The 25,576-nt window shown below is 40.0% G+C and overlaps 3 protein-coding genes across 6 annotated transcripts; 1 reads left to right on the forward strand and 2 right to left on the reverse strand.

Moving 5' to 3' along the window:
- Window positions 1-1,047: 1,047 nt before the first annotated feature.
- gadd45ab (growth arrest and DNA-damage-inducible, alpha, b) lies at window positions 1,048-3,005 on the reverse strand. Its single transcript, XM_023287498.3, has 4 exons — window positions 2,855-3,005; window positions 2,374-2,475; window positions 2,044-2,254; window positions 1,048-1,867 (listed from the first exon to the last, which is right to left on the reverse strand). The coding sequence occupies exons 1-4, from the start codon at window positions 2,902-2,904 to the stop codon at window positions 1,754-1,756; spliced, it is 477 nt and encodes a 158-aa protein (XP_023143266.2). The 5' UTR covers window positions 2,905-3,005; the 3' UTR covers window positions 1,048-1,753.
- Window positions 3,006-4,776: 1,771 nt separating this feature from the next.
- On the forward strand, window positions 4,777-21,455 carry sec16b (SEC16 homolog B, endoplasmic reticulum export factor). Of its 4 annotated transcripts, none has more exons than XM_055016348.1 (25): window positions 4,777-4,795; window positions 6,749-7,039; window positions 7,980-8,071; window positions 8,153-8,255; window positions 9,808-10,022; window positions 10,110-10,255; window positions 10,772-10,833; window positions 11,017-11,155; window positions 11,278-11,508; window positions 13,097-13,194; window positions 14,771-14,852; window positions 14,949-15,066; window positions 15,147-15,258; window positions 15,628-15,733; window positions 15,826-15,963; window positions 16,048-16,161; window positions 16,411-16,489; window positions 17,617-17,746; window positions 17,868-18,031; window positions 18,128-18,159; window positions 18,309-18,401; window positions 18,482-18,574; window positions 18,663-18,774; window positions 19,107-19,154; window positions 19,240-21,455. In XM_055016348.1, exons 2-24 carry the CDS (start codon window positions 6,765-6,767, stop codon window positions 19,121-19,123), a joined length of 2,751 nt encoding a protein of 916 aa, XP_054872323.1. In that variant the 5' UTR covers window positions 4,777-4,795; window positions 6,749-6,764; the 3' UTR covers window positions 19,124-19,154; window positions 19,240-21,455. The 4 variants fall into 4 exon arrangements, with proteins under 4 accessions (XP_054872323.1, XP_035811819.2, XP_023143268.2 ...); XM_035955926.2 differs by lacking the exon at window positions 4,777-4,795 and adding an exon at window positions 6,098-6,667 and having other exon boundaries at window positions 16,411-16,459; XM_023287500.3 differs by lacking the exon at window positions 4,777-4,795 and adding an exon at window positions 6,100-6,667.
- Window positions 21,456-22,010: 555 nt separating this feature from the next.
- Window positions 22,011-25,366, reverse strand: znf648 (zinc finger protein 648). The gene is made up of 2 exons (XM_035955927.2): window positions 25,213-25,366; window positions 22,011-24,950 (listed from the first exon to the last, which is right to left on the reverse strand). Exon 2 carries the CDS (start codon window positions 24,888-24,890, stop codon window positions 23,427-23,429), a length of 1,464 nt encoding a protein of 487 aa, XP_035811820.1. The 5' UTR covers window positions 24,891-24,950; window positions 25,213-25,366; the 3' UTR covers window positions 22,011-23,426.
- Window positions 25,367-25,576: the final 210 nt, after the last annotated feature.

Raw genomic sequence — 25,576 nt, forward strand, 5'->3', positions numbered from 1 at the left:
GTTTTTCATACTAAAAAGGTTTTAGTTCTGCTGAATGGCATATTCCCCAGAGAAAAGACAGCAGTAAAACTGTGGATGTGTCTGCATATTTTTGGCCTCATTTGCTCATTTTATCACATTTGCAAACTCAGTCACTTTCACCACAAACCCTCCGGCCACTGTCATATCTCACATTCCTCCCTAGTCTTCCACTCAGCCCTGCATTTTGACCCAGTTTTCCTCCCCATCTGCTCTCCTGCACTCGATAGCAGCACCAGAGAGGCTTGTAGTCTTCTTGATATCCCCCGACTGCAAGCTGACGTCTGTGCAGCAGGTCGGCCTCTGCGTACGTTGCCCGTTAATTACAAGTGCTGCTATTGTTGGCGCGTCAGCGGCCGGGGGGAACGCCTCTATTCATGGAGCTATTTTTAGCCATGAAGCTGAAGTACTGTACAGCTCTAGCAATAGAGACCCGAATAGCCCTGACTCATGTGTCCATTGTCTCATGACTCTGTGTGTGGAAAGCTTTGTCCCTCCCCACTCTACGCAAGCACCAATAAGTTCTGGTTTTCTCTGTTTGCAGCCTGAAAGGGGTCTTCAGTTGCTTTTTATTCTTGCCTCTCTGCTATTTTTAATCCACTCAGCAGTAAATTTAGCTCAGATTGCGTAAATACAGTCTGCTGTGAGGAACGACCTGTCACGATGAGCCCCATCCCACTCAAAATCAGACTACAATGGGAATTCTCCTCCCCTCACTGAAACAAGATCTCCAAAATGTGCAAAAGGTCAAATTTTACAAGAGTTCCCATGCAGGAGTAAAACTGATTCCAAGGAATCCAAGGATTGATGTTTTTAGTTGCAAATAATATTTTGACACTGTGCTGAAGTCTGTGAAATGCAAGCTGCAGAAAAAAACTGAAATACTTGTTTGGTGGCGTGCCAAAAGGAATCCAAACCCAACATGTTGAGTTTCATTCAGGCTGACTGTCACGGCAGGCACCACCTGACTTCCTACAATCACACTAAACCTGTAGCTACTGGAAATCATCAAGACGAAACCATCCTGAGTACTGTTGGTTGTTTGTTTATTTCATTCAACTTAACAAGGCAGAATCCTGTGAACTCCTCACAATAAATATAATTCATTAAATTACTAACACATAAAAACAGTTAGTGGACAAGTCTAAACATTGCATTGCCCTTAATTTAATAATATTACTAATAAAGTGTGAAAACTTTCCCTTTTTAGTTATCAAAGTGACAAGTCTTAAATACTATTAAATAAATGTGCTGTTCAAGAAATGCTCGAATTTGGTCAAATTTTCATGAGGAATTCTTCAAGCTGAGAGCTGACTGATCCACTCCAGTGTGGTCCAGCTGTTGGAGTCTTGTCCACTGAGGTGCTCTCTGTCAGCTCTCCCTCAGTCCCTGTGTTTCTGCTCGCCATCACATGTGCTCGTCTGCTCACATGATTCAGTTTCCTCTGAAGGACTCCTTCTCAGCAGAGAAAGGCGCAGTCCTACGTTGGAAATCCTGGAAACCCAGACTGCTGAGTCACTCTTCCTTGGCCCACAAGTTGACCCTGCCCAGGGAGATTTGCTGGAACAACTCTCCCCTCCTTGTGTTCTTTCTATTTCCTGACTCTTCTGCCGCTCTCTCTCTCTCTTTCTCTCTCTGGGGTGATTTCCAAACGAGTCCAACACAGACATTAACACGGGCCTTGTGCAATCATTTTTCTCCAAATGCACACAATACATTAATATTCCAAGCAGTTTCATCGGTCGGGAAGGTTGATAACAGGCACCCACTGATCCAAACAGCGACTGTCTCTGCAGAATCTGTTCACTTTGCTCAGTGCTGGGTCCTGCCACAGAGACGACTGAGGATTCTGCAGAAGGAGGAACAACGCAGTTACCACCTGCTGACTTACAAAATGTGCAAAAAAGACTGTAACTACTCAGGGTGTGCACTTGCAAGCACTAGTACCTATAACAGTCTGCCAATCCTGATTGCTCATAGGAAGTGAGCAACACACAACAGGTCCACATGAGTAACTGCACTTACCGTAACTAGAACACAGTGCAGATCCATGGGTTCTCCTCCAGGCATCACTCCACCGAGGATCTCTGCCAGACGCCTCATGTTGCTCACCCGCAGGATGTTGATGTCATTCTCGCAGCAGAAAGCCTGGATCAAGGTGAAGTGAATCTGCAGAGCCACATCCTCCTCCTCGTCATCCGTGGCCAGTAGACACAACACCACGTTGTCTGGATCTCTAAAGCAACAAAGGGGCAAAAAAAACAGGAGTGAGGACAAGCAGAGGGGAACATCTCACACTTACACCTGCTGGATGTTCTAGAGCTACTCTAGTGATCTCAATGAGTCTTAACTTACGCATTTAGTGCCTTTGCTGCCTCATAGACTCCGACAGTGATGCAACCCTGAGGCAATGCAGAGCTCAGGACCTCCTCTAATGCTTTAGCCACCGATTCCATCCTGAGGAAAAGAAAGAAGTTTAGAAAAAACACGATCAATGGCAGCGCTGGCTGTTGTTTTGGACTTTGGTGTCTAGTTTTCCTGTAATGTCATTCATTAAGGAACGACTGATGTAACGTTGCATGTACAGTTCAACCGCAAAGTGGTAATACATAAATAAGAGCATTGAAGGTTGTCAAATATTTAACATGTAGCGTTAATATTAGCACATAGCTAAGACTCAAAAGACGCTAGCTGGATCTAATATTGTGAATTACAGTAAAAGCTGACAGTATGAGAGAAACTTCTATTTACACGTTAAGTAAAATTATTGTGAAGTTCGTATAAAAAACAAGCTAAAGCTAATTCGTGGCAAAACGTGCAACGCAAGCTAGCTAACCTTTCTGTTGAATTATCTCCACTGGTGTCTTCAAAAGTCATATTGCACATCCAGGCGGTTCGGTGTCCTGTAATATCCAGAGAGAAGAGCTGCTGTGTGTCCTGAGATTCTCACTGAGTGCTGACTTCTGTTTCCAGCAGCAGTAAAAAGACTCAGACTGAACCGATTAGCATAAACGCTTCCTATTGGTGGACGACTGATCACGTGGATCCACAAAGCGCAGCCTCAATTGGTCCTTTTGAAAACAGCGACATCCAGCGGCCCATACCGGAATTGATTGTTGTGAGAAAAAAATACTTCTGGGAAAAATTCACAGAGGCTTCCAACAGAAAAGAGATAAATGGATCAGTATGTTTTGTTATAACATGCTGTTTTCACGTTAAGACAACTTAACATGTAAGAAAAAGATAAAAGGATCTGTGACTAAACAATACATGCAATGCCTATTAGAAAAGTAATGAGCGATAAATACAAAGCATTAATGAAAATTAATGTAATTATTCTACAATAAGACTACAATAAAAAAGTAAGAAGTTGCAATGGCAATGTTTCTGAAGTAGTCAAGAAATACTAAAATAAGGTAATATAAACTTTGTTGATCCCTCACCTGGGATTTACACATTACAGCAGCTAGATGCAAATGAGTCACTGACAAAGCAAGAGCAGAAATACAAAAGTACAAAAAGACTAAAAATACAGATATAATAAAGACTACATACACTTGTCACATCTGCAGACATGGTATAAGGTAACTGCATATAAATATGTACAGGTTTGGCATTACTGATAATGTACCAATTGAAGGACACCGATGGGGTGTGTAGAATTATATTTGTGCAAAATAGTGGTGCTACATTTCTGTTATTTCACACAAAAAGTTATTGAGAAAAAAGCCAGAGTTAACATCATGCTATTGCATGTGACAAGAGAACACAGGACACAGCAGTAGTACCTATAATAGCAAATGATAATGAAATATTGCACATTAATTGAAATATTACACGTGATAAAGAAATATTACACATGATGAAGAATTTTTTAAAATAAAATCCATGTATTGCACCTAAAAACAATTGAAAATGGTATGTTGCACATGAAAATGAATTATTACACATGATACTGAAACTTATATTGCACAAATTATTGAACAAAACACTACAGATAACACTTGTTCAAGTGTCCAACATTTCAGCTGTCATTCCTGGAGAAAGGGGACCAGTTATACAGTTTGATGGCCACTGGTAGGAAAGACCTCCTGTAGTGTTCTGTGCTGTATCGCGGTTTTCTCAGAATAGCTGGTAACTTTAAAGATAAGATAAGCCTTCATTGGTCCCGCAGCTGGGACATGTGCAGTGTTACAGCAGAAAAGGAGAACATGTAAAACTGTCGGGATGTGAGTAGAAAAACAACAAAGAAAAACAGATACCTACTACTAAGTATTAAGTACTAAGTCGACATTGTACAGACTCTTTCATATGTAGGAATTTAGCTCATGCATAAATTCCTCTGAATATGGGAAATAGGCTATTCTGTGTGTAGAAAATAGTGATATTGCACTGATTCTAGTACATGTAGAAATAATTTAGATCGTGTAGAGTATTTCTACATGTACTAGAATCAGTGCAGGCATATGTAAAAAGAACTATATTGTACAGAGTCTTTTAAATGTACAAAATTTTTATAAGACACAAGTTTGAATGCATTGATGTTGCACCAGAGTGAAATGTGATCATTTTTCGGTGCTGGTTGTGAAATCTGACAGCAGCATAAAGGAAGAACTTGCAGTATCTCTCTTTCACACACTGTGGGTGAAGCAGCCAAAGAGCTGCTGTCAGAGCCTTGCAGAGACGGGATGTGTTCTCCACCAGAGTGGAGAGTTTAGCCGTCATCCTCCTGTCTACCACCACCTCCACTGGGTTAATAGAGGATCTGAGCAGAGAGGTAGGTTTCTTTGTCAGTTTGTTAAATTTTGCCTGCCCACCAGCACTACATAGAAGATGGGAGCTGTGTTTCACATAATAAAAAAATACAACAAGATCTACAATACTGATATGGGACAAGCTATTGTTATAACAAGAAGCTTTTTTTGTTTTGTTTTTTGTTACACCAATATGCTTTTTATATGTTATTATAATCAGACGTGGATTTGCAGCCGGTTTTGGGCATTCTTTTCAGGTACTTTTAAAAAACATATGATTTTTAACCTCGCGTCTTACAGAGCAACTTAAAAAAAAGATTTTGGAAAAGCCTTAGTGTTATCATTTATGAGAAAGTTCTGCAAAGAGCCAGTTTCCAGAATATTCCTTTGAAATGCAGGATAAAAAAAAGAAGACAAAGTTTTAAAAAAAAAGTCCAAACATTCTTGAAAAGCTTTCCAAATGTTTATTGTCATCATGTAACATTGTGGGAAGCATCATAGAAGAACATTTTCAGATTTTGCAGAGTTCTAGTAATGTTTTCATTGGACCATTTTATTTTTAGTTCCCACTGAAAACATTATTAGAACTTTGCAGAACTTTCTCAGAACATTATTAGAACAAAAACTATCTAGCTGGGAACATGCAAAAAGAAAATGAAGATAAAAACATTTAAAACAATTGACATGAGCAGAAGTGCACACAACTTTGTTCTACAAACATTCTGTGAAAGTTCTGCTAATATTTTTACAGGAAGGTTTAATTTAGTTCCCAGAACGTTCTTTTCAAAGGAAATGTTATTAAAATTATTTCCGAATGTTGCATTAAGATTGAGTGTTTCAGAGAAAATGTTTAATGTTTCAGCCAAAATGTCAGATTTGAAGATCATTTTATTAAAAAAAAACAAAAAAACAACTAAAATCTGTCTCCTGACGTCTTGAGAACATCTTGAAAACATTTTTTTGAATGTTGGGTCTTGTTTTATCATGTAAAATGACCTGACAACACCCTTAAACATCCTCTGAATGTTACAGTGTTCACTTTTAACCTCATGGCATCTCACTACTTAAAATGATTACTTCCTTAAAACGTTCTTAGAACATTAGATGAAATGTTTCCGTAAAACATGATTAAAACGTGTAGTTAATGTTATCCAACGTTGTTTGAACATTCCTTGTTTGCTGGACAGAGAAGTCAGGAGTAAAAATGTGTAACAGCGCCTCCAGTGGACATGTGTGTAAAAGGAACATTTTTGTCCCTAAAACTCCGATGTCGTTCCTCGCTGACTTGAGATCAGTTTCCACTCCCTTCTGTTCCCACAAACAGCAGTAAACCTGACTGGAGATCAGCTGTCCTGTCTCGGTCCTCTGCATCCTCCCTACAGCCGGCAACGTGGCAACACTCAAATCTTCAAAGTTTTCTTATTTTCCAGATGTGACCTACAATCCGAGGACGCGGTTTATTCTTGTCGAACTGACACAGACGACACTGTCAGTGATGGTTTGTTCTTTTTTTTGTGTTGTTCTTCTGATTATCCTGAGGATGGACGTGGTTTCCTCTTTTGCTGCCTTGTGGGACTGCAGCTGTCAAAGTGTTCAGGGTGTGCTCCTCTGTTTACCCTCAGCTCTCTGTGCAAACACAACGGACCTGAAGAAACGTACACGCACCCAGTAGTAGGACTTTGATTCTTTTTTAAATTAAATGGTGCATTTTTTCTCGCATTGGGATCATTTACAGTTTTGTTTTCTAGCACTATCTGCACACTGTTATTTGGCTCACAGTGTTTGGTGAACTTTATCCTCTCCTTATCATGCTCACTGGTTATCTGCTCCTGTTGTGAGTTTCCCATGAAATGATGTGGCAGCTGTGAATGCACTTTGACTGGCATGTGTGAGCTGTGAGTACCCGAAAAAACTGATTTCTTTCTGCAAATTTTCCTTTGCAAGTGACCTTTCCTTTTCCTATCCTTTACCCTCAGGAGTTGAGGGGTCACCATGGATCACAGAGGTCACCATGGGCCCGACTCCGGCCGCCACTCCCACAGAACTAAAGGCAGAGAGGCGAAGTCCAGGTATTCTCAGCAGGAACGGGACCAGAACTACCCACCAGCTGACCCCAGAGACAGGGACAGGCACTGGGGCCATCCCGATCCCCGCTACCAGCCTCATTTCACCAGCCCTCCTCCTCCCAGAGCTGAGCAGTATCCTTACAGCTCTCAGCAGCACTCCTACGGCTATGGACGACCAGAACACCAAAGACCTCAGTCCAGGTGTGTGCAGTGACAGCTCTTTAAAAAGTGAAACTCAAATTTAGGAGAAAGTGTAAGTAGTCACAAAATGCAAGACAAAGACAACAGTTCTAATACTTTCATGTATTTTATATTGATTTAGAGTGGACTGTTGTATATTTCAGTTATTATTAATGAAGGACACCAATAAAATATATTTGGAACAGATTTGTATTTGAAGTAAATGTGAAAATCTAGATACCACAACACAGCACTTTATTGAAATGCTTTTAAGAGAGGTGTCCTACATCTATCCTTCAGTGTTGATGGGCTTATGTGAAAGCAAACACATGTAACTGAAAAGATAAAGTGCTTTGAACACAACATTGCTTGAGATCACAGACTAGTAACTACAGAAAGAGAGAGGCATCAGACCCAAAGAATGCATCTTTGAATTAATTTATTGTGTTGGGAATTTTACAAAACAAGCAAAACAAAACAAAAAACAGAATAAAAACAATATCGATCATCAGGCGAAAATCATTGAATATCACAGCCGATATTCGGCCAAGAGAGTGATCGGTCAACCTCTTATATTAAAATCAATATACTGATAATTGTTTTCTCTGTAATGGCAATATACAAGACACAGGTTTTCATTAGATTTTAGATGTAGATTCTGGGTGGTATGCAAGAGATATGTCCCCTTCTTTTGCTCTGAACAACAATGACATTATTTATAGAAGCCACAATGCAGACAAATGAAGAGAAGCCAAAAATTTATGCATGAAAATTCATCAAAATGAAGGAAATAAAGCTCAGTATCTCCTAAAGAAGGATGCTGGGAAAGCAGGTGTTACAAAAGCCGAGGTTCGACTCAATTGCAGTGAAGTAAATGTTTCTCTTCTTTCCAATGAGGCATCACAGTTGAAGAAGATGCATGAGTGCACTGAGTTAACCAGTATTCTCCTTTTATTCTCAGACATGGGTACGACTATTCCCCCCACAGCCACTGGGACTACAGAGACAACTACGGTTACTATGACTACTACAGAGGACAGCATGGACAACCAGGTGCAGTAGTACAAAACAAGCTTTTATAAGTCGTCTCCAAAGCCGCGTATATTGAGATGATGCTTTATGTTTTTTATGAAGATGGTGGTCAATGGGCTTCCCAGGACTCATGGAGACCAGACCGGTACCATGAAAGAACACAGAGGCAGGAACATCCAGGGAGCTTCTATACAGAAGAGTACAGGTGCGTCAGGTCTATGGAAGTCAAGCCCCTTTTCTTTGAAAGAAGAGCCGAAACAAGCAAGTGATTCTTCAATTAATTTACCCTCAGAAAATGAATGTATAGAATAGATAGACATTTCAGTTTTCTGAATGAAAGAAACTTAATTGTGTTGGCAGCAAAAGCCAACAAATCTTAGGACATCAGTGATAAATTGATACCATTGATGATAGCTAATAAATTATATTTTTGTGTGACTTGTGTATAATCAGAGTGCTGTTCAGGATAAAGATCAAACTCTGTTCATTCCAGCCATACTGTGCTGCCAAAGCTTCCTGCATCATAATCTCTGTGCTCAATCTCTATACCCGAGAGTCCCATTTGTACAGAGTGGTTATGAATCCACATGGAAATAAGTCTTATACTGTATTGCAATAATTGAAAAGTACAATGCTAATTCCCATGAAGTCAACTCTTTCCATTTCTAGCTTTCCAGTACTGCTAAAAAACAGTAACTTTACTTTTTTTTGCATCGGTACTTAAAGAATGAGTTTAGAATCAGTTTAATAGAGCCAGTGTTTTCTGAGAGTTGTGTCAGTCTACCTCAGCAGGAGACAAACTGTCAGGACTGTAAACTTTGACCTCAGCTCTAAATCACAGCAGCTCATCTCAACAGCAACAGCACACTGGCTCAATGTAAATATGTATTTAACAAAGAGATGTACATATACACACATACATAACAGAGACACACACAACTGCAACTCTTCCACAATGTATACTGCATTTTAGTTCATAACCTCTTTGCCCTGCATTATTTGTGGCCATTTTTCTTCTAGTTGAAGGAATGTTATGAGGATGAAGTCACTTTGGATTTCATGTATGAGCATCTGAACTGAAGATCTTGAATCTTGTATGTGCACTGCTCTGCTGCCAATTGCTGTTTTGTTCTTTCATAAACACACTGCAGCTTTAATGGTGACAACACGAGAGGTTGCAAATACAAGCAAAAATACTCTTGCTGACCATTTACGGTCATGAAGTAGACACGCAAAGCAAAAATTAGAGGCTCACAGTCTGCAGATCAACAACAGAAAGTATAATTATTCACTGAATATCTGCAGAAAGTGTGAGATAAAAGGGTGCATTGAAGTGCTGCTGGAGTTATGTCTGCAAATATTTCTCCGTTTATAAGCAGCAATGTGACATGTGAAGGTAGAGAGACATCTACATGTAAAGAGCTGATCTTAATGAAGAGTTCCTTCACTTCTGATTGGATAGGAAATGCATGAACACACTGTGATACAATAATTCACTCCTGGTGTTTCATGGCTTTATTTCATATTCTTGCTTTGACAGCATCATCAATGTTTTCATATTTTCTCATTCAAATAATAAAAAACAACAACTTTAAGTTCCATGCTCTGTTATATAGTATTACATTAATTTTATTAATATTTTAGGTTTGCTACTGTGGTATTGCTTTAGTATCAATAATGATACGTTTCAGCAGGTGTCCTATTAAAGTCAGAATTGTGGTGTCATCACAACGCTAATAAAAATGCCCCTCTTGCAGGTATGACCAAGGGAGAGACGGTTCCCAACATTACCTCAATGACTACGAGGAGACTCCCTCCAGAGAAAATGAAGAGATTTCCACCTATTATCTTGGAACATTAGAAAGTTCCAAAAACTCAGGTTTATCTTCCAGCAGCTATGAGCTGAGTCAGTACATGAACGGAGCTGAACACAGTAGCTCTGCCTCACAGCCCGATCACACGCCTGAAGGAGGTGAGAGCACAGTTCAAGCTGTTTTCTCTCACATCCACTTCACTCAGTGTTTAACCCCATCGTCTCTAATGCTTCATATGTCCTCAGAGCCTGTGCATCAGATGTCAGCTCCTCTGAAGTACTCCATCCCTCATGCTGTTGTCAGCTTCGGGCCTGCAGGTCAGCTGATACGGGTCAATCCAGGCTTGTCAACACAGGAGAATGTCAGCCAGCTGGAAATCCACAGTCTGGAAGTAGGTTCAAAATTGGCCTGTGTTGAAAACCAAAGGATATTAACCCAGATTTATTTAAGGATGTCTTTGCATTTTATCCAGTATAGCTAGCATTCGCCTTGGGATGGCATGTTGTGTTTGTTTTGTTTTTATTTCAAAATCAAAGAAATTAATTTGGATCTGAATCTGTTATTAAGTTGTTAAGTGGTGTAGATTTTCTGTCACAGTTGTCTTTTCTTCATCTTTTTTTTCACAAAATTAATGCCAAAAGCCTTTGAACTAATTTTCTCTTCCCTCATACAATACATAAACTCAAAAAATACAGCCACTTGCACTTTTTTCATTTCTATTATATGTAGTGTGAAATCATGCAGAAGTTTTTGGAAACATCCTCTTAATTTACAGATAAATACGAGTTCAGTTTTAGGAAATCATGAGGAAAGTTTCCATGAAATAAGCTGCGAACTTAAAACAAATAAATAACAGCGTGTTTTCTGGATGGATGTGGGGGTTATTTTTGTTTTTGTTTGTGCACAGGTCATTCTGAGTGAGACACAGGAACAGCAAGAGATGAGAAACTTTCCAGGGCCGTTAACCAGGTACTGCTTTGTTATTTGTTATGCAGCACCAAAAGTAATCTTAATTAAAGGACTGCATAAGATTGCATTCAGCTGTTTGTGAAGATTCAAAATTATCATTGAGTCTCATGAAATTCGTATTATATTTAAAATTCCATGTTTGAATGTTGTTTGCATTTGACATAACACTTTTATGTTTTGAAGGGAAGATTTGCACAAAGTAGACGCTATAGAGTTTGCCCACCAGAGGGCAGGAGGCTGCATGAGAGATGACAAGCTGCAGGATAAAAGCTCTGCTGCGCTCTTGTGGAATCTGTTGATACTGCTCTGCAGACAGAACGGCGTAAGTGCATCATGTCTGCTCATTGCACAGAATGTAGAGATTTAGAGATTTCCACTTGTTATCCACCAACCATCAGAGTGGTTATCAGGATTTTTCTGATCACCACATTTCCAATGTTTCAGCAAATAGTTGGGTCAGATGTTGCAGAGCTGCTGATGCAAGGCTCAAACTCTGATGGAAGCTGGGAGTCAGACGCTCCCACACTCATTGACTTCAATGAGAACACGACCGCTGAAGCACCACCTCGCAAAGGGGACGACCTGCTAACGGGAAATTGGACCAGCTTCAGCTCTGAGAACTCAGAAAAGGCCCTGCAGAGCTACACTAAGCTACTGCTGGCTGGAAGGAAGAAGGTTTCTAATTTTTTTATCTCTCTAATCATCTGTTTGGTTTCTGCTGATAATCTTATTATTATTATTACCTCCAGTAGTTTCCAACCTGACGTCAGTCTTTTTAAAGAGTCAACAGATACATCACTGAGCTTATGAGATATTTAATAGGCTAGAAAAGAGGAAAATCAAAGTTCTACCGCCCTTTCACTGTTCTATTATTTGGTTTTTTCTTTTATATATATATATATATATATATATATATATATATATATATATATATATATATATATATATATATATATATATATATATATATATATTTTTTTTTTATTTTTATTTTTTTTTTTTATTTTTTTTTTTAAATCTCTTTAATTTAGTCCCCTGAACCCTGAGCAGTTTTTGAGTGCTTTTTGCTCCTGTCACATTTTTATTCATCGTAGGCTCATTTTTCCCTGCAATATAAAATTTTGCAACCCAATAGAAACAGCACAAACCTGACAAGAGGAAAAGAGAAGTCAAAGATGTGCAACATAACCAAGTTAACATTTCAAAAATTGTTAAATGATGCCAGGCTGCACAGTGGCTTGGTGGTTAGCACTTTTGCCTTGCAGCTAGAAGATCCCCGGTTTGCATCCTCACCTTCCCAAATACTTTCTGCATGGAGTTTGCATGTTCTCCCTGTGCATGCATGGGTTTTCTCTGGGTACTCTGGCTTCCTCCCACAGTCCAAAAACACGTTCAGGTTAATTGGTAATTCTAAACTGTCTGTAGGTGTGAATGTGAGTGTGATTGTTTGTCTCTATATGTAGCCCTGTGATAGACTGGTGACCTGTCCATTGTGTCCCCTGCCTTTAGTCAGCTGGGATAGACTCCAGCCCCCCGCGACACTAATGAGGCTTAAGCAGTGTGTAGATAATGGATGGATGGATTAAATAAGGCCAGTTTTTGTTTTGTTTCCATATTTGTCTCCTATCTGAATTTTTTGGAAACACAGCCTGCAGTTGTGGTGAAAAGTCTCAGAATATTTGTCATGTGACTATTTGCCATGGCTAACTCAATAATGGCTTTCCGGTTGCATGATGGGTTGCAGGATTTTTCGTTTTTTTACAAAATCTAGTTCGATCAAATAGTTAATTTATGGCGAATCTTTAAATGAGGCATGCAGAATAAAGTGATTTTAATAAATTATTATTTGGTTACATTTTCCATCGGAAAGACACTCCACAGATGAGCTGATCAAGGACAGTTGAAAATCTGACAATCCTTTCTGTTTTTACAGTTTCTGCCTCAGATAAATTGTATCATTTGGCAATTTTTAAAAGAATAACATCCCTTTCAAACCTGCCCATGGGTTTGGGGGTGCATGCTGTTAAACTATTAGTACTTCAAAAACTGATTTGTATGTAGTAAAATTAAATGTGAATAGTACACTGTATACCTCAGAATTGCTAGGCAGAATCTAAACATTATAAAACAACATAAAATGTAAACACTGAATAATATTTCTGTACTCTCAAATGCCAAAACATGAATTGCTTAACCAGGATATAATCATCAAACAGTAATCAGACTGTGTTGGAATTTCAGTGTGTGTCCTCTCGGTTTGCAGGAGGCCCTGGAGGCGGCCATGACCAGCGGCTTGTGGGGGCACGCACTTTTTCTGGCCAGTAAAATGGACAACAGGTCTTACACCACTGTGCTGAACAGGTGAGAAAAGCCGAGGCATCTGAGACACGACAGCTGCAAGAAATAAGTGTACAACTCTATACACGAGTGGTAATTTGTGAAGAAATGCTGCCTCTGACTAAACTTAGACGCTTATGGTCTGCTTTAAGCCTGTGCTACAACTAGTTCTACAGCATTTCCAGACTGAATAAAACTATTAGATTGCTTTGAAATTAAGCGCAGAGATTCATAGTTCTCAGAGGATGAATCTTAGTGACTTTAGTGATTATTTGTTCCTGTATCACCACAGCAAGGTTCAAATTTGTGGCTTTGAGTGAAAAGTCTCAACAACTATTGGACTATCATAAAATTAGATACATTCATGTCATTCACTGGATGAATTGTAATCACTTGATCCTTTGACTTTTTAGCGCAGGAAATGTCAGCATCCTAACATGCTAAAAGCAAACGGCATCTCTGCCTCTGACGGGATCACGATTACATTTTTATCGTTCCGTTAACCGGTCCCACTCCTTACATCCTCATTCACTGGCCAATCAGGTTGCACTTTTCTCATGAATATTAATGAGTTGTCCCCAACTACCCTGCAAAAAGAAAATCCAGTACAGCGCTGCATCAGCATGTCACTGAGCTTGATGACTTTTAGAGCCAAGTGGAGCTGCCAGCAATTTTGGCATGATCCCTAAAGTGGGGCAGTAATTCATTAATTAGAGTTGCGAATCACTCCGCTAATCAATATTTCCATGTAGAGAGCAGACAGAACGGCAAGAAAAAAAACGAGAAAAAAACGGCATTTGGCTGCAGAGACAAAGAATCAAACTTTTACTTCCTGCAACAAATTCTGTGGCTTTCCCGTGGCCCAGTGACAAAAATGACACGCTTTATTTAGAATTTGTTGAAAGTATATTCATACAGACAAGAAGGCAACATGGTTTCTACTCTAAAATGCAAAATTAGTTTTCTTATCTTTTCAAAGGGTACATAAGATGCTTGAGAATTTTAATATCTGTTTTCTATGTGAGAGCCACTTTGTTTTTTAAAGTTTGTCCTGGCTGGAGTTACTTGGAATTTGCAGAGGGTAGTCTTAGGGGAGTACATAACCTAGATCATTAACACTTTCCAGTAGAGTGTAAATCATCCGGAGTGACATATAATGAGTTCAGTTAAGTCTTTTAATTTGTGCCCATCAGCCACAGAGCTGTCGTCCCTTCAGGCCGAGCCAAATAAAGCTTGTGATAAGGTATCTGTCTAAAATACAGAGAAATGTATGTACTGTATCACTATACTGCAGTTTCTGTGAACTATTTATCATGTAACCCAATCCAATATTTGCAGCCTATTTTGGAATCAGCGTTGTCGCACTGGAACATATGTCAGGTTGACAGTGGAGGAATGTCTGGGGAGAGGACTGGCAGATAGCCAGGGTGATTATTTGTGATTGACAAGAGTAGCAGAATGTGAGCTATCAGTTCTATGCAGGCTAACAGCAGGGAGTTCTTTAAATGGGATGGTTTCTGTTTTAGTACAATAGTTGTGTGGATTGCTTGTAAAAAGCCTTGGTTAAGATGTGCAACGGTACAAACTGCTCTGTTGGCAGGTTTACAGGCCAGCTAACGGTCAGCGATCCCCTCCAGACTCTGTTCCAGCTGCTATCTGGAAGAATCCCTTCTGTAGCCACGGTAAAATATCCAGAATATAATGAAACTCACAAGTGCATTATAGAGAATATTAAATTATTAGCCAGTGTGAGTTATGCTGTTATGCTCTGTCCCCAGTGCTGTGGAAATGAAAAATGGGGAGACTGGAGGCCCCATCTGGCTGTGATGCTCTCCAATGAGACGGGAAATTTAGCCGTCCAACAGAAGGCCATCGTCACCATGGGAGACACACTCGGTATAGATAAACTGACTGAGTGACAGGTTGTCATGCACAAACATGCAAGCTGATGTTTTGTGATTCTCTTCTCCGTGCAGCCTCCAGAGGCCTCATACATGCAGCCCATGTGTGCTACCTGACAGCCAGTGTTCCCTTTGGGGTGTTTACACAGAAGGCAGAGAGATGGGTGCTTCTGGGCAGCAGCCACAGGTGAGCTGAGCTTCCAACTTCCTGTCATTCATCAGTCTAACTGCAGGGCAGCTGGTCATACAACGGTTGATCAAGAAATTCCAGTACTGTGCCTATAGAATTACAGTTTTTCTCAGTCGCTTTGGTGCATTTCTCAGATCAGAATTGAAATTCTCAAAACTACTTGTTCAATCTTCACATCATTGTGTCACTTGTGCACATCAAAAAAGCAGTTTCTCATTACTTTGAGAAAGTTGCAAATGCTTTGGTACATCCATGCAAATGATTATGTACAATTCTCTACTGTTTCCTACATTATCAATTGCTTCTCGTGCTCCTTCATTCACTGCTAATCTCTCCCTTCCTTTTCTTGTCTTTCCTTTCCTCCAGGCAGTCGCTGGAAGACTTTGCGACAAACTCTGCCATTCAGTGCACTGAGTTATACGAGTACTGTCAGACACTTGTGGACAAAAGCTTTTCAATACCATCCTTTCAGGTAGCTCACACACACAGCAGATATCACTGCAGCACATTTAATCTTTAAGTGAGTTTAAAATAAATGTACGAGTATTGCTGTGTTGTGGTCAGGTGTATAAGTTCCTGTATGCAAGTCGCCTGTTGGACTGTGGGCTTCCATCTCAGGCCTTCCATTACTGTGAGGTGGTGGGTCAAGCCATCCTCAGGCAAAGGGAGCCTTTCTTTGTTCTGACTGAAGAGGTTGTTAAGGTATACACATCTGATCAGTCTTGCCACGGTGATGTGTCTCATAAAGTCTACATGGATGCCTGCATGTTTTTATTTGTGCTGCAGCTTTCAGATAGACTGAGATTCTCGGAGGGTCAGTTCAGCGAAGGAGGCCTCAGTGGAGTAGAACAGGAACCCGTCTGGCTGAAACACCTGAGGGCTCGACACCACAATTTACAGGTGATCAGCTTCTGTGGGTCTCTCATTTCACACTGTTTAACTATATCCGAGAGGAAAAACCTAGATAGATAGATAGATAGATAGATAGATAGATAGATAGATAGATAGATAGATAGATAGATAGATAGATAGATAGATAGATAGATAGATAGATAGATAGATAGATAGATAGATACTTTATTAAAAGATATGCTAGTTTTGGGGTTCAAATACTGTAACTAATCAGATATTTAAACTTATTTTGCTCAGATGGGGAGTTACGACTATGCTGACACATCCCAGCTAGCTCCTGAAAGCAGTGAGTATGGGGACACCAAAGTGTGCTCAGGTAACTTTAGTACCCTATTTCTTCAACCGATACACTATGTTTACTATGGTTACCCTGGTAGAGCTGTAAACAAAAGTTTATGCACACTTGAAAATTACCATGTATATCATGGCAGTTTTGAGTTTCCAATGACTCCTTTAACTCCTTATTTTTTCTTTCTTTCTTTCTTTCTTTCTTCTTTTTTTTTTTTTTTTTTTTTTTTTTTTTACAATGAAGTCATTGAAACAGATGTGTCTGGCACAAAAAACTATCATCATCATCATGGGCTAAGAGGCTGCCATGCAAGAAGGAAGCCTTTTCTCGAAAAGTAGCACCTCAAGTCTCAACTGAAGTTTTCTAGTAATCACACTGACTAATGTTTTCAGAGAAAAGTTCTGTGATCAGATGAAACAAAAATTGGCCCATTTGGCAGCAGTGACCAGAACTCTGTTTGAAGGAATATATGTGAGGCCCTGAATCCCAAGAACACCAAACCCACCATTAAGCATGGTGGTGGTAGTATTTTTCCCTGGGCCTGTTTTGCTGCCAGTAGAACTGGTGCTTTACTCAACATCAATCTAATAATAAAGAAGAAGAATTACCTCCACATTCTTCAGGAAACCTAAAATCCTCAGCCAGGAGATTGGGTATCGGATGCAGTGTGTTGTTCCAATAAGACCCCAGACATATATCATTAGTGGTAAACAAATGGCTAAATTAGGTTAGAATTAAGGTTTGTAAACTCTGTCAAAAATGTGTGGACTGACACAAGTCTGTGTCAGAAAGTCAATACATTTAGTTCAGCTGGAGCAGTTCTGTTAAGAGGAGTAGTCAAAGATACCAAAAGTGCCTAACTGAGGTGAAAATGGCCAAAGGACATTTAACCAGACACTGGTGTTGCTGTATGTATATTTTTAACACAGCATATTTTCAAAAGATCTATAATATATTTATGAAAAAAATAAAATGCACCCCTGTTTTTTGTGACAAAGAAGCATGGGTTTCAATGATTTCATTATGCAGCATTAAGTTATATGAGTCATTGCAATCTCAAGACTGTCATGATGTCCATGGTCTTTACAAGTGTACTTAAGCTTTTATTTACAACTGTATGTCTACTAATAAAGTGACTTCATCTGTCTCTACAGAACCTGATTACGATGATCTAAACCATGACATCAAGAGTCCTGAGCCTGAATTACTTTATTACACTGAGGACCAAGAAAGCCTTGTGCATCAAACTGAGATGTTATTGGGCATCAGAGGAGCTCAGGATTGGTATAAAAGATGCCTTATTTACTGCTCTCAGTCACACAGATGTGAACTCTTACTTAACATGTGAAACCCAGTCCTCACAGACCCTGTTATGTCACCCTTCTCTGCCTCTTGTTCTGTCTAGGCCACAAGCCAGCTCTCCCCCTATGCCAGTAATGGTGGTCTCCACTTCCCCACCGCCTACTGTGGCCACAAGCCAAAACTTCAGTTATCATAACACAGATACTGCTGAAGTCAGAAGTGCCTCACCACATTGTTCTCCAAGCAATCTGGGTTCAGTAGCAGAGGGTGAGACTCTAATGTTAGGCAGCATGTATTGCGATATTTACTATGGCCTGTGAGGAATCGCTTGTGTGTGATGTTTTGGTTTTATTACTTCGACAGGACTTCCTGAATTGTCCTCAGGAGCAGGGACGGTGAGAGATGTTATTTGTAAAAACGTTATTGATTAAAAAGCAAGTAGATTTTGATGTGATCATATAAGAAACATTTCAGTATACAACTTTGATAAATGTTTCCAAAAAGTAACCTGAATGTCTGTCGATGCCTGTACTCGCCTTTGAAGATGGAGGTCAACTTCAGTCAGAATGGGCAAAGCCAGCAGACCATTCCTCAAGGTTTAGGGTTCTCAGACCAGAACAATGAGCCTCCTCAACCAGTACGTGGAATTCCTGCCATATTAATACTTGTTAAACCACATTACAATCATATACATGCTTCACACTTTCTTCTATGCAGGCCACAAAGACAGGATGGTTCAGTGGTTGGTTTAAATCAAAACCCAAAGATGTCCAAAAGGAGAATTCGGAGCCGAGTAACCAAGCACAGACAGTAAGATTCGAGCACATATACTGCTCAGTTACAATCAAAGAACCCATTTTCTAATGTGTTATTTATTAGTTTATGTTTTTTTATTAAGGTACCGCCCACTGCTGGCTCTTGGCCTCCTCCACCGCCTACCGCTGGCCCTCCTGGCATGTTTCCCTCCCAGCCTCCCTCTGCTGGAATAAACGCCTTTTCAAGGAAACCAGGTGAGGCATGCACTAAATTGCACGATACTTTGACTCTGAGTGTTAATTGTTTATCGTTATTTTAAAATAGATTTCAACAATGCAGGCCATAAACATGCTGTCATGTTATGTCATGTCCTGAGGCCGCTGACCCTCCCAGAGAAGCTGCCATTAACACATTTGGCGACCAGCACGCCCCATTTCATATTTCGGCTGAAGCACAGTCATGATGCATATGCTGCTTGTATTTGTTCATTACTAAAATTTCAAAAATGGTTTGGCTCCTGCTACGGCTCCTTTACTTTAATGAAACTATACACGTGATCATTTTCTGTAAATGTCCCTCTTCATAGGCCAGCAGCTGGGCTAAAAAAAATCGTTGCCATTCATCTCTGTCACAGGTGCGTTGAAGAAGAGCTTATCTGTGCTGTATTACATTTTTAAAAGTATTTGAATTAAATTAATGCTCAAATGTTGCATTTGCAGGATCACTGATGCCACTAAAATCTTTTATGTTGTCTATATATTGAATGATCGCTTCATCTGAGCTTGGAAGTTCGATCCATACAGCTCCTGTGCCTGCGTTTCTTTTTTGGGAGTGCCCTTTCAAACACCTACAACATCATGTGGCATGTTGGATACAGAAATACTCTGGATGGACTGGCATACTGTAACAACTCATATTGCAGTGAGTGAAACAGCTGAGGTGTTCTTTCTGGAAGCTGACAGTCGGGGGAAACACCAGGGTACGCAGGACATACTTGGGGAAGGAATATCATTTAACTGTCTGAACCTCTAAACCCACTCACAGGTTAAAAAGACATGTTTTGTTTCTGAATTCACCCGCATCAAACCATTTATCAAAAGGTAGAAACTGTAAAATAGAAAGAATTGCTTATGACTCTTGAACTACTCATCAGAGACATGCCATTCTGTTGGAAGACCTAACCAAAACTAAGCTTAAAATTCATTAAAACCACTTTCTTCTGCAGCTATTATTTGAAATTTATTTTTAAAAAAAATCAATTAAAAAAACTTTACCAGATTCTATAAGAAACCAAAATTTCTGCTCTTCTGGCAACAACCTTGAAGACATTAGCGACTCCACTGCGACCAACAGTCACATGATAAAGTTATAGGAACTTTCGGCTGAACTGCAGACTGTGTTACCACAGAGCAGATAGGAAAGAAAAATGGAAACAAATTAAAAATGTAAATAGTAAAATATCTATAATATGTAGGGTCAGCATTTTTAAAAAATATTTTTGGTAGCTCCTTGTGGGCAGTTGAAAAAATATTGAACATGTTGATTTCAGGTTTTTCCAATTTTGGTAAAATCAATAAAGAAATTTAACTTTGTTTTTTTTTTCTAATGATTTGTGGCATTATAACTTCATTATACTGCACAAAATACATTTTTGAGTTCTCTCGACTTTCCACAGAGGTGCAGAACTTTATAATGCAGTAAAAAATGAGCCCACTGTGAAGAAAAATGGGGTGGTAGCAAAAAAACTTTGTAGCATTAGTTAAATCTGACCAGTTCTCCTATGAAGAGAAAAACTGTTCCCGAGATTGGAAACATTCACTTCAAAGGTTCGATCGCCTCTATTTTTGAGCCTAGACCTCTGAACATCCAAGAGCATCTGGTGGGTCGATCTCAGAACTCTGACCTCAGTGCTCTCAGTGTTGTGATGATGCAAGAATTTTGCTAAATAAGGTGCCACCAACCCATTTAAACTTTAAAACTAACCAATAAATCTAAAAATCAACCATGACTTTTTAGTACCATCTGCAGATGATGTCGTTCTGTACCCACATGCAAAGAGTAGCAACAGTGTTAATAGGGTCTTTGATAGAGAGATCGGCCTTCCCTCAACATCCATCAGCAAAATGTAAGCTATATTTAGACAGAGAAATGAACGAATGGCCCCATTGCATCAGCTTTTATGATAAAATATCTGTGCACTAGCATTTGTATGCTACATAAAATAGACAAACATAGTTACTGTCACTGTACTTCCTGATATAGGTTCACCACAGAAATCTACAGACCTGATTACAGGAACTATAAAGATTACAATAATGAAACCTCTATGACGGTGGGACTAGCATTTATATGTCTCAAAAAATACTTTAAAACATAAGTAGGATACAATTGAATAAATGCTGCGACCATTCAGCCCCACAGAAGTCAGCTTGTACTTCCAAGTGAGGAAGTGTAGTAAATTGATCACAGTGAAGGCAATGCTTGATTATTTTTACCGTGTGTAAAGTGCAGCAGTTGTACTTTTAATTATATATGAGACATGTACAGAAAAATAATCCAGGCATAATTTGTTCTCCGGTCATCAGGCTGCCAAGATGAATGATACCACATGGTGGGAGAGGGAGGGGCATCGGGAAAGACCTATGCTAAGCTCCCCTACAGCCAGCTGTTTATGTGCTGATGAGTTTTGCAGTGCCTTTATCTAAGAAAGGGTTTTATTGATACTGCTAGTATGTAAATTTTGTCAGCCCACAAAGCTCTTTAAAATGTATATAAACACATAATAATATATATTCAGGCAATGAATTTTGGAACCACCTTTTTATTACTATGTCACTTTGTCACAAATGTTTTTGCTTCAATCACATGACTGTACTTGGAGTAAGTCAGTGTTTTTTTTGCCTCTGAGTAAATCTCTATAAAATGCTGAAATCTGTTTTCACACTCTTTATATGGTTGTTTAATTATTGCATTAGTAACTATCTTTCATAGAGGATTAATAGTTGCATATCGAATACATACGTCTTGCCAAGACATTGCTGCGAATCCAAGCAGGGCCTCTCACTTAATGTGGCACAAGCGACAACACGGCAGGTGCCATCTCTTTTTACGATTAGTCTGCAGTTGCCAAGTGTGAGTGGGACACATTGGCAAGGGATTCAACACACACACACACACACACACGCACGCACGCACACACACACACACACAGGAACAACAAGTATCTGAATCACCACTGACTGACTGCCAATAATGTGTCATAGTACAAACACATTGGGAATTTATAGATTTGTGAAAATCTGTTTCAGATGACATCCAGACAATCACTCAAACTCATTTTTAACACCTTTGTGAAGAAAAAAAAATACTTTAATTGCTAATTACTTAGGTCTTTTTTCTAAATGTTTGAAATTTTGCAGTTTCATGAATTTGATGTGTCCTGGTTGATTCAAATAGCTCTTGAGTGGGAGTAAAATGATCACACTGCAGGTTTAAATGCCAGTTTGCTTTTATTTGCTCTTACACTGTATGGGTAAAAAGATGTGAAGTTTAGCAAATGACATACACCATGCATAGAAATATCAGAATGACTTTAGACATAAAATATATTAATACATCATGCCACTGGTTAAAAAAAAAAAGAAAAAAGCAAGTGATAAGATAGCTCCCCTGAATCATTAGACAAATTGGACTGGTCTATTCGTACAGTAAACATACAACTACTCTTATACTGTACTGAAGTAAACTTTTAGTGGTGTACTTTCTGTTTTCTTCGACATTGTACTCCACAGCATTTCAGAGAAAAAATCCACTACATTTATCTGAGAGCTTGACTTGTTTCTGTACAGATTCCATTTTATAATACAGAACAACTACTGTTACTCTTAGTACCTTAAATATATTTTCATGCGAATATTTTTTGCATTTCAAGCAGTATTCTTCTCCTCTTCTGCTATTTGCATGTTACGACTTTGAAACCCCCTCTGCTATGAGAAACAAAAACTTCTGAACTTACCTACTGAAAATTGAGAGTTTTGCTGAAGATTTAGATCATACAGTTTGTTATTGTGAATTATCCATTTTGATAGTAGTGCTCACCTTGCTGTATGTAAACTGTTCCATTAAGTCAACTCCCCCAACACATCCTCTCTGCATCCTGGACTTACCCCCATGCAAGGCAGTTGTGATTGATTTGTACAAAGTGGAGCATATTTTTCAGTCAGATCTTTCTCCATTGAGCTAACACAGCACTGTGGAGAATGATCTGACTATGTGAGACTGTGACTTGCTTCTGACTGCTTTAATCATCAAAACATTTTGAGAATAAATAAGTTTTGATGCTGGTTAGCTCCCAAATCTCTCATCTTGTGTATGTTTGGCTTTTGCAACAAATGCTAAAGTGGGGTAATTAAATCTTTGTGTATCCATAAATTCAGGATCATACTCCTACTAAAGTTGGGTATTTACATCTTTATGTGTCTATAAATTCAGGATGAGGATGTAATGGGGTTTTTGAAGTGCCACGCTCATGAAGGGATGGTGTACTTTTAATGAGTGTCCCACCATGCATTCATATTCTCACTTTTAAAAGAGTCTCTGCTCTTGTAACCAGTTTCATATCACATCATTAAACTGTCAGCTCGAGTGTCGATGCTGTGCTCGGGGCAATTTTTATCCCACAACATTCTAATGGGAACCCAGCACCATGGGGAAAGAGGAGGCACATTTTACAACTCATGACGCGCAATAAATAAAAATGCATACATTAATATATATAAACTGGTGCCCTGTGACCTTGAATGGGTCCTACATCTCTGGAAGTGAGTGTCTGAAATAAACAGAATATTACAGCATTTACAGTTCAAGCACAGGGGAGGATGTGTACAGTACCTGTGTTTAAACAGGCTCAGACACCCTCATCCCTGTGTTTCAGCATATGCTCCGAAAGCTTTGTGGCACACTGGAAAGATTTGTCGCACTCTACACAGACAAAGATCCTGCCGGCGCATGTTTGCTCCTGGTGCAGCTGCAGTTTTGCCAGGTGGCTGAAGTTCTTGCTGCAGCCTGAGCAGCTGTAAGGTTTCTCTTTATTGTGAATGAACTGGTGACGAACAAGGCGGGAGGCCATGGCAAACGCAACGCCGCACTCTTCACACTTATGGGGCCGCACTCCGCTGTGAATGGCCTCGTGCTCGGCCAGGTTGGAGGACTTTGTGAAACACTTTGAGCACACAGAGCAGACGTATGGACGCAGTCCTGTGTGGATTTTCTGGTGCTCCGCCATTCGGCTGGCCAAGGCAAAAGACTTTCCACAGTCGGGGCAGGAGAAGGGTCTTTCTCCCAGGTGCTTTCGCTCATGGCGCTTCAGGGAGAGTGGCTTATTGAAGGTCTTGCCACAGTGTGTGCATGGGAAGGGCTTGTCATTTGTGTGCATGTTGCGCTCATGCTTCCGCAGGTCAGAGGAGCGAATGAAATCCTTGCCGCAAGTGTCGCATATATAGGGCTTTTCACCAGTGTGTGTGCGAATATGCTTTCTGTAATCTGAGGACCAGATATAGGTTTTGACACAGAAGGGGCAGTGATACGGTCTTTCGCCCGTGTGCAGACGCTTGTGCTGCTGCAGTGTGCCCTGGTGAGAGTAAGCCTTGCCACATATATCACACACATGTGGCTTGAGGCCAGTGTGAGTCTGTAAGTGACTCTGCAGGTTGCAGAGCTTCTTGAAAGCCCAGTGGCAGTGCGAGCATTTGAAGGGGCGGTGCTCTGTGTCAACTCCACTGCGTTTTTTCATTGCCACCAGAAGTCGAGGGATCTTGTTGTCTTCACACTTTATAAGTAGCTTCTTCACAGAAGCTTTTTTCTTTTTGGCCTTTTTCTCACCTCTGTTTGGAGAAAAGTCCTCAACATTTAGCTCTTTGAGCTTCGATGTCTTATGTTTGGCTGAGACATCACTTTGGTTTATGAGGCCGTTTTTTCTCTTCTTGTTCACAGCATCCAAGAGCACTGCATTAGGTTCATACATTGTGTTGGTCTCAGTATATTTAGTGCATTGTAACAATTCTCTGTTGTCATCTTGGTCATTGTTTATCTCTGTCTCTTCTCCTGGTGAAAGCTCAGCAAACTTCTCCACGAGAGACCAGTTGGGTGTTTGAGGGTTCAGATAAAGGATTCCAGCATCGCTGCTCTCTGCAAGTGAGTCCATACTTACACAAATACTGCCAAATGAAGAGTCAGGCCTCATGTTGTGAGTGCCACTGATGAGATGTCCATCTGGAGGTAAATGAGTGACGCTGCGTCTTATTTGACGTTTCCCTTTACTTCTTTTCTCAGCAGCCAAGTTACACGTCTGCAGGGACATTTCTTCAGCCATGGTCACTTTGGCAAGGAATCTTCTGCAGGTGTCTCCTGACACAATCCTCTTTAAAATAACCTAAAAGATAAAATACACAAAACATCTTACTCCCAAAGGCATCGTCGGTTTGAGTCTAACGCAACGGACCTCCTCGCAGCTCCTCTGCTGCTGCATGCACCAGTTAGCTGGGGAATATCCTATACGTGACTTCGCACCTCGCAGACATTTGACACCTGAATTCCACAACTTCAACATATGTTCCTCCAGAGTTATTGCTCAACTTTCCATAAAAATACAACATGATTTTGTACCTTCAAAAACATTTTAAAGAGTGACTTACCCTGCGGTCTCCCTCCAAGCAGGACAGGTCCAGGAGATGCCACAGAGATCCTGTCGCTCCGGATCTAGTTTAACTCTATGAGATGTCCATCGGTGTTACCGGGCGGAGTTTGGCAGCAGCCGTCTCTGGGTCAGCATCTATCCTGCATGTCAGCAGCAGTAATGATATCTTCACGGCTGGGCTCAGCTTTCCTCCCTCTGACTTGGCTTACCACCCGTGTGCATATAGCCAGTTGAGTAACATTCAGTACCACCAGAGAAACGAGACCTTCAGACTCAAGTTAAGTTAGACACGATTATAAACACTTACATGAACTATGAAGTGACTTTCAGTAGCTGGTAAATGAGTTTCTCGACAGCTATTT

The sequence above is a fragment of the Amphiprion ocellaris genome, chromosome 2 (genome assembly GCF_022539595.1).
Source record: "Amphiprion ocellaris isolate individual 3 ecotype Okinawa chromosome 2, ASM2253959v1, whole genome shotgun sequence".
Taxonomy (NCBI): domain Eukaryota; kingdom Metazoa; phylum Chordata; class Actinopteri; family Pomacentridae; genus Amphiprion; species Amphiprion ocellaris.

Excerpts from the sequence above, each read along its gene's own strand:
- znf648 (XM_035955927.2), bottom strand. The coding sequence starts at position 24,890 with ATGGCTGAAGAAATGTCCCTGCAGACGTGTAACTTGGCTGCTGAGAAA.
- sec16b (XM_055016348.1), top strand. The coding sequence starts at position 6,765 with ATGGATCACAGAGGTCACCATGGGCCCGACTCCGGCCGCCACTCCCAC. Across the intron at positions 17,747-17,867 it reads ATCAGAGGAGCTCAGGATTG|GCCACAAGCCAGCTCTCCCC; the intron begins GTATAAAAGATG and ends TGTTCTGTCTAG. Across the intron at positions 18,032-18,127 it reads TCTGGGTTCAGTAGCAGAGG|GACTTCCTGAATTGTCCTCA; the intron begins GTGAGACTCTAA and ends TTACTTCGACAG.
- gadd45ab (XM_023287498.3), bottom strand. The coding sequence starts at position 2,904 with ATGTGCAATATGACTTTTGAAGACACCAGTGGAGATAATTCAACAGAA. Across the intron at positions 2,476-2,854 it reads GGAGATAATTCAACAGAAAG|GATGGAATCGGTGGCTAAAG; the intron begins GTTAGCTAGCTT and ends TCTTTTCCTCAG. Across the intron at positions 1,868-2,043 it reads TGCACTGTGTTCTAGTTACG|AATCCTCAGTCGTCTCTGTG; the intron begins GTAAGTGCAGTT and ends CTCCTTCTGCAG.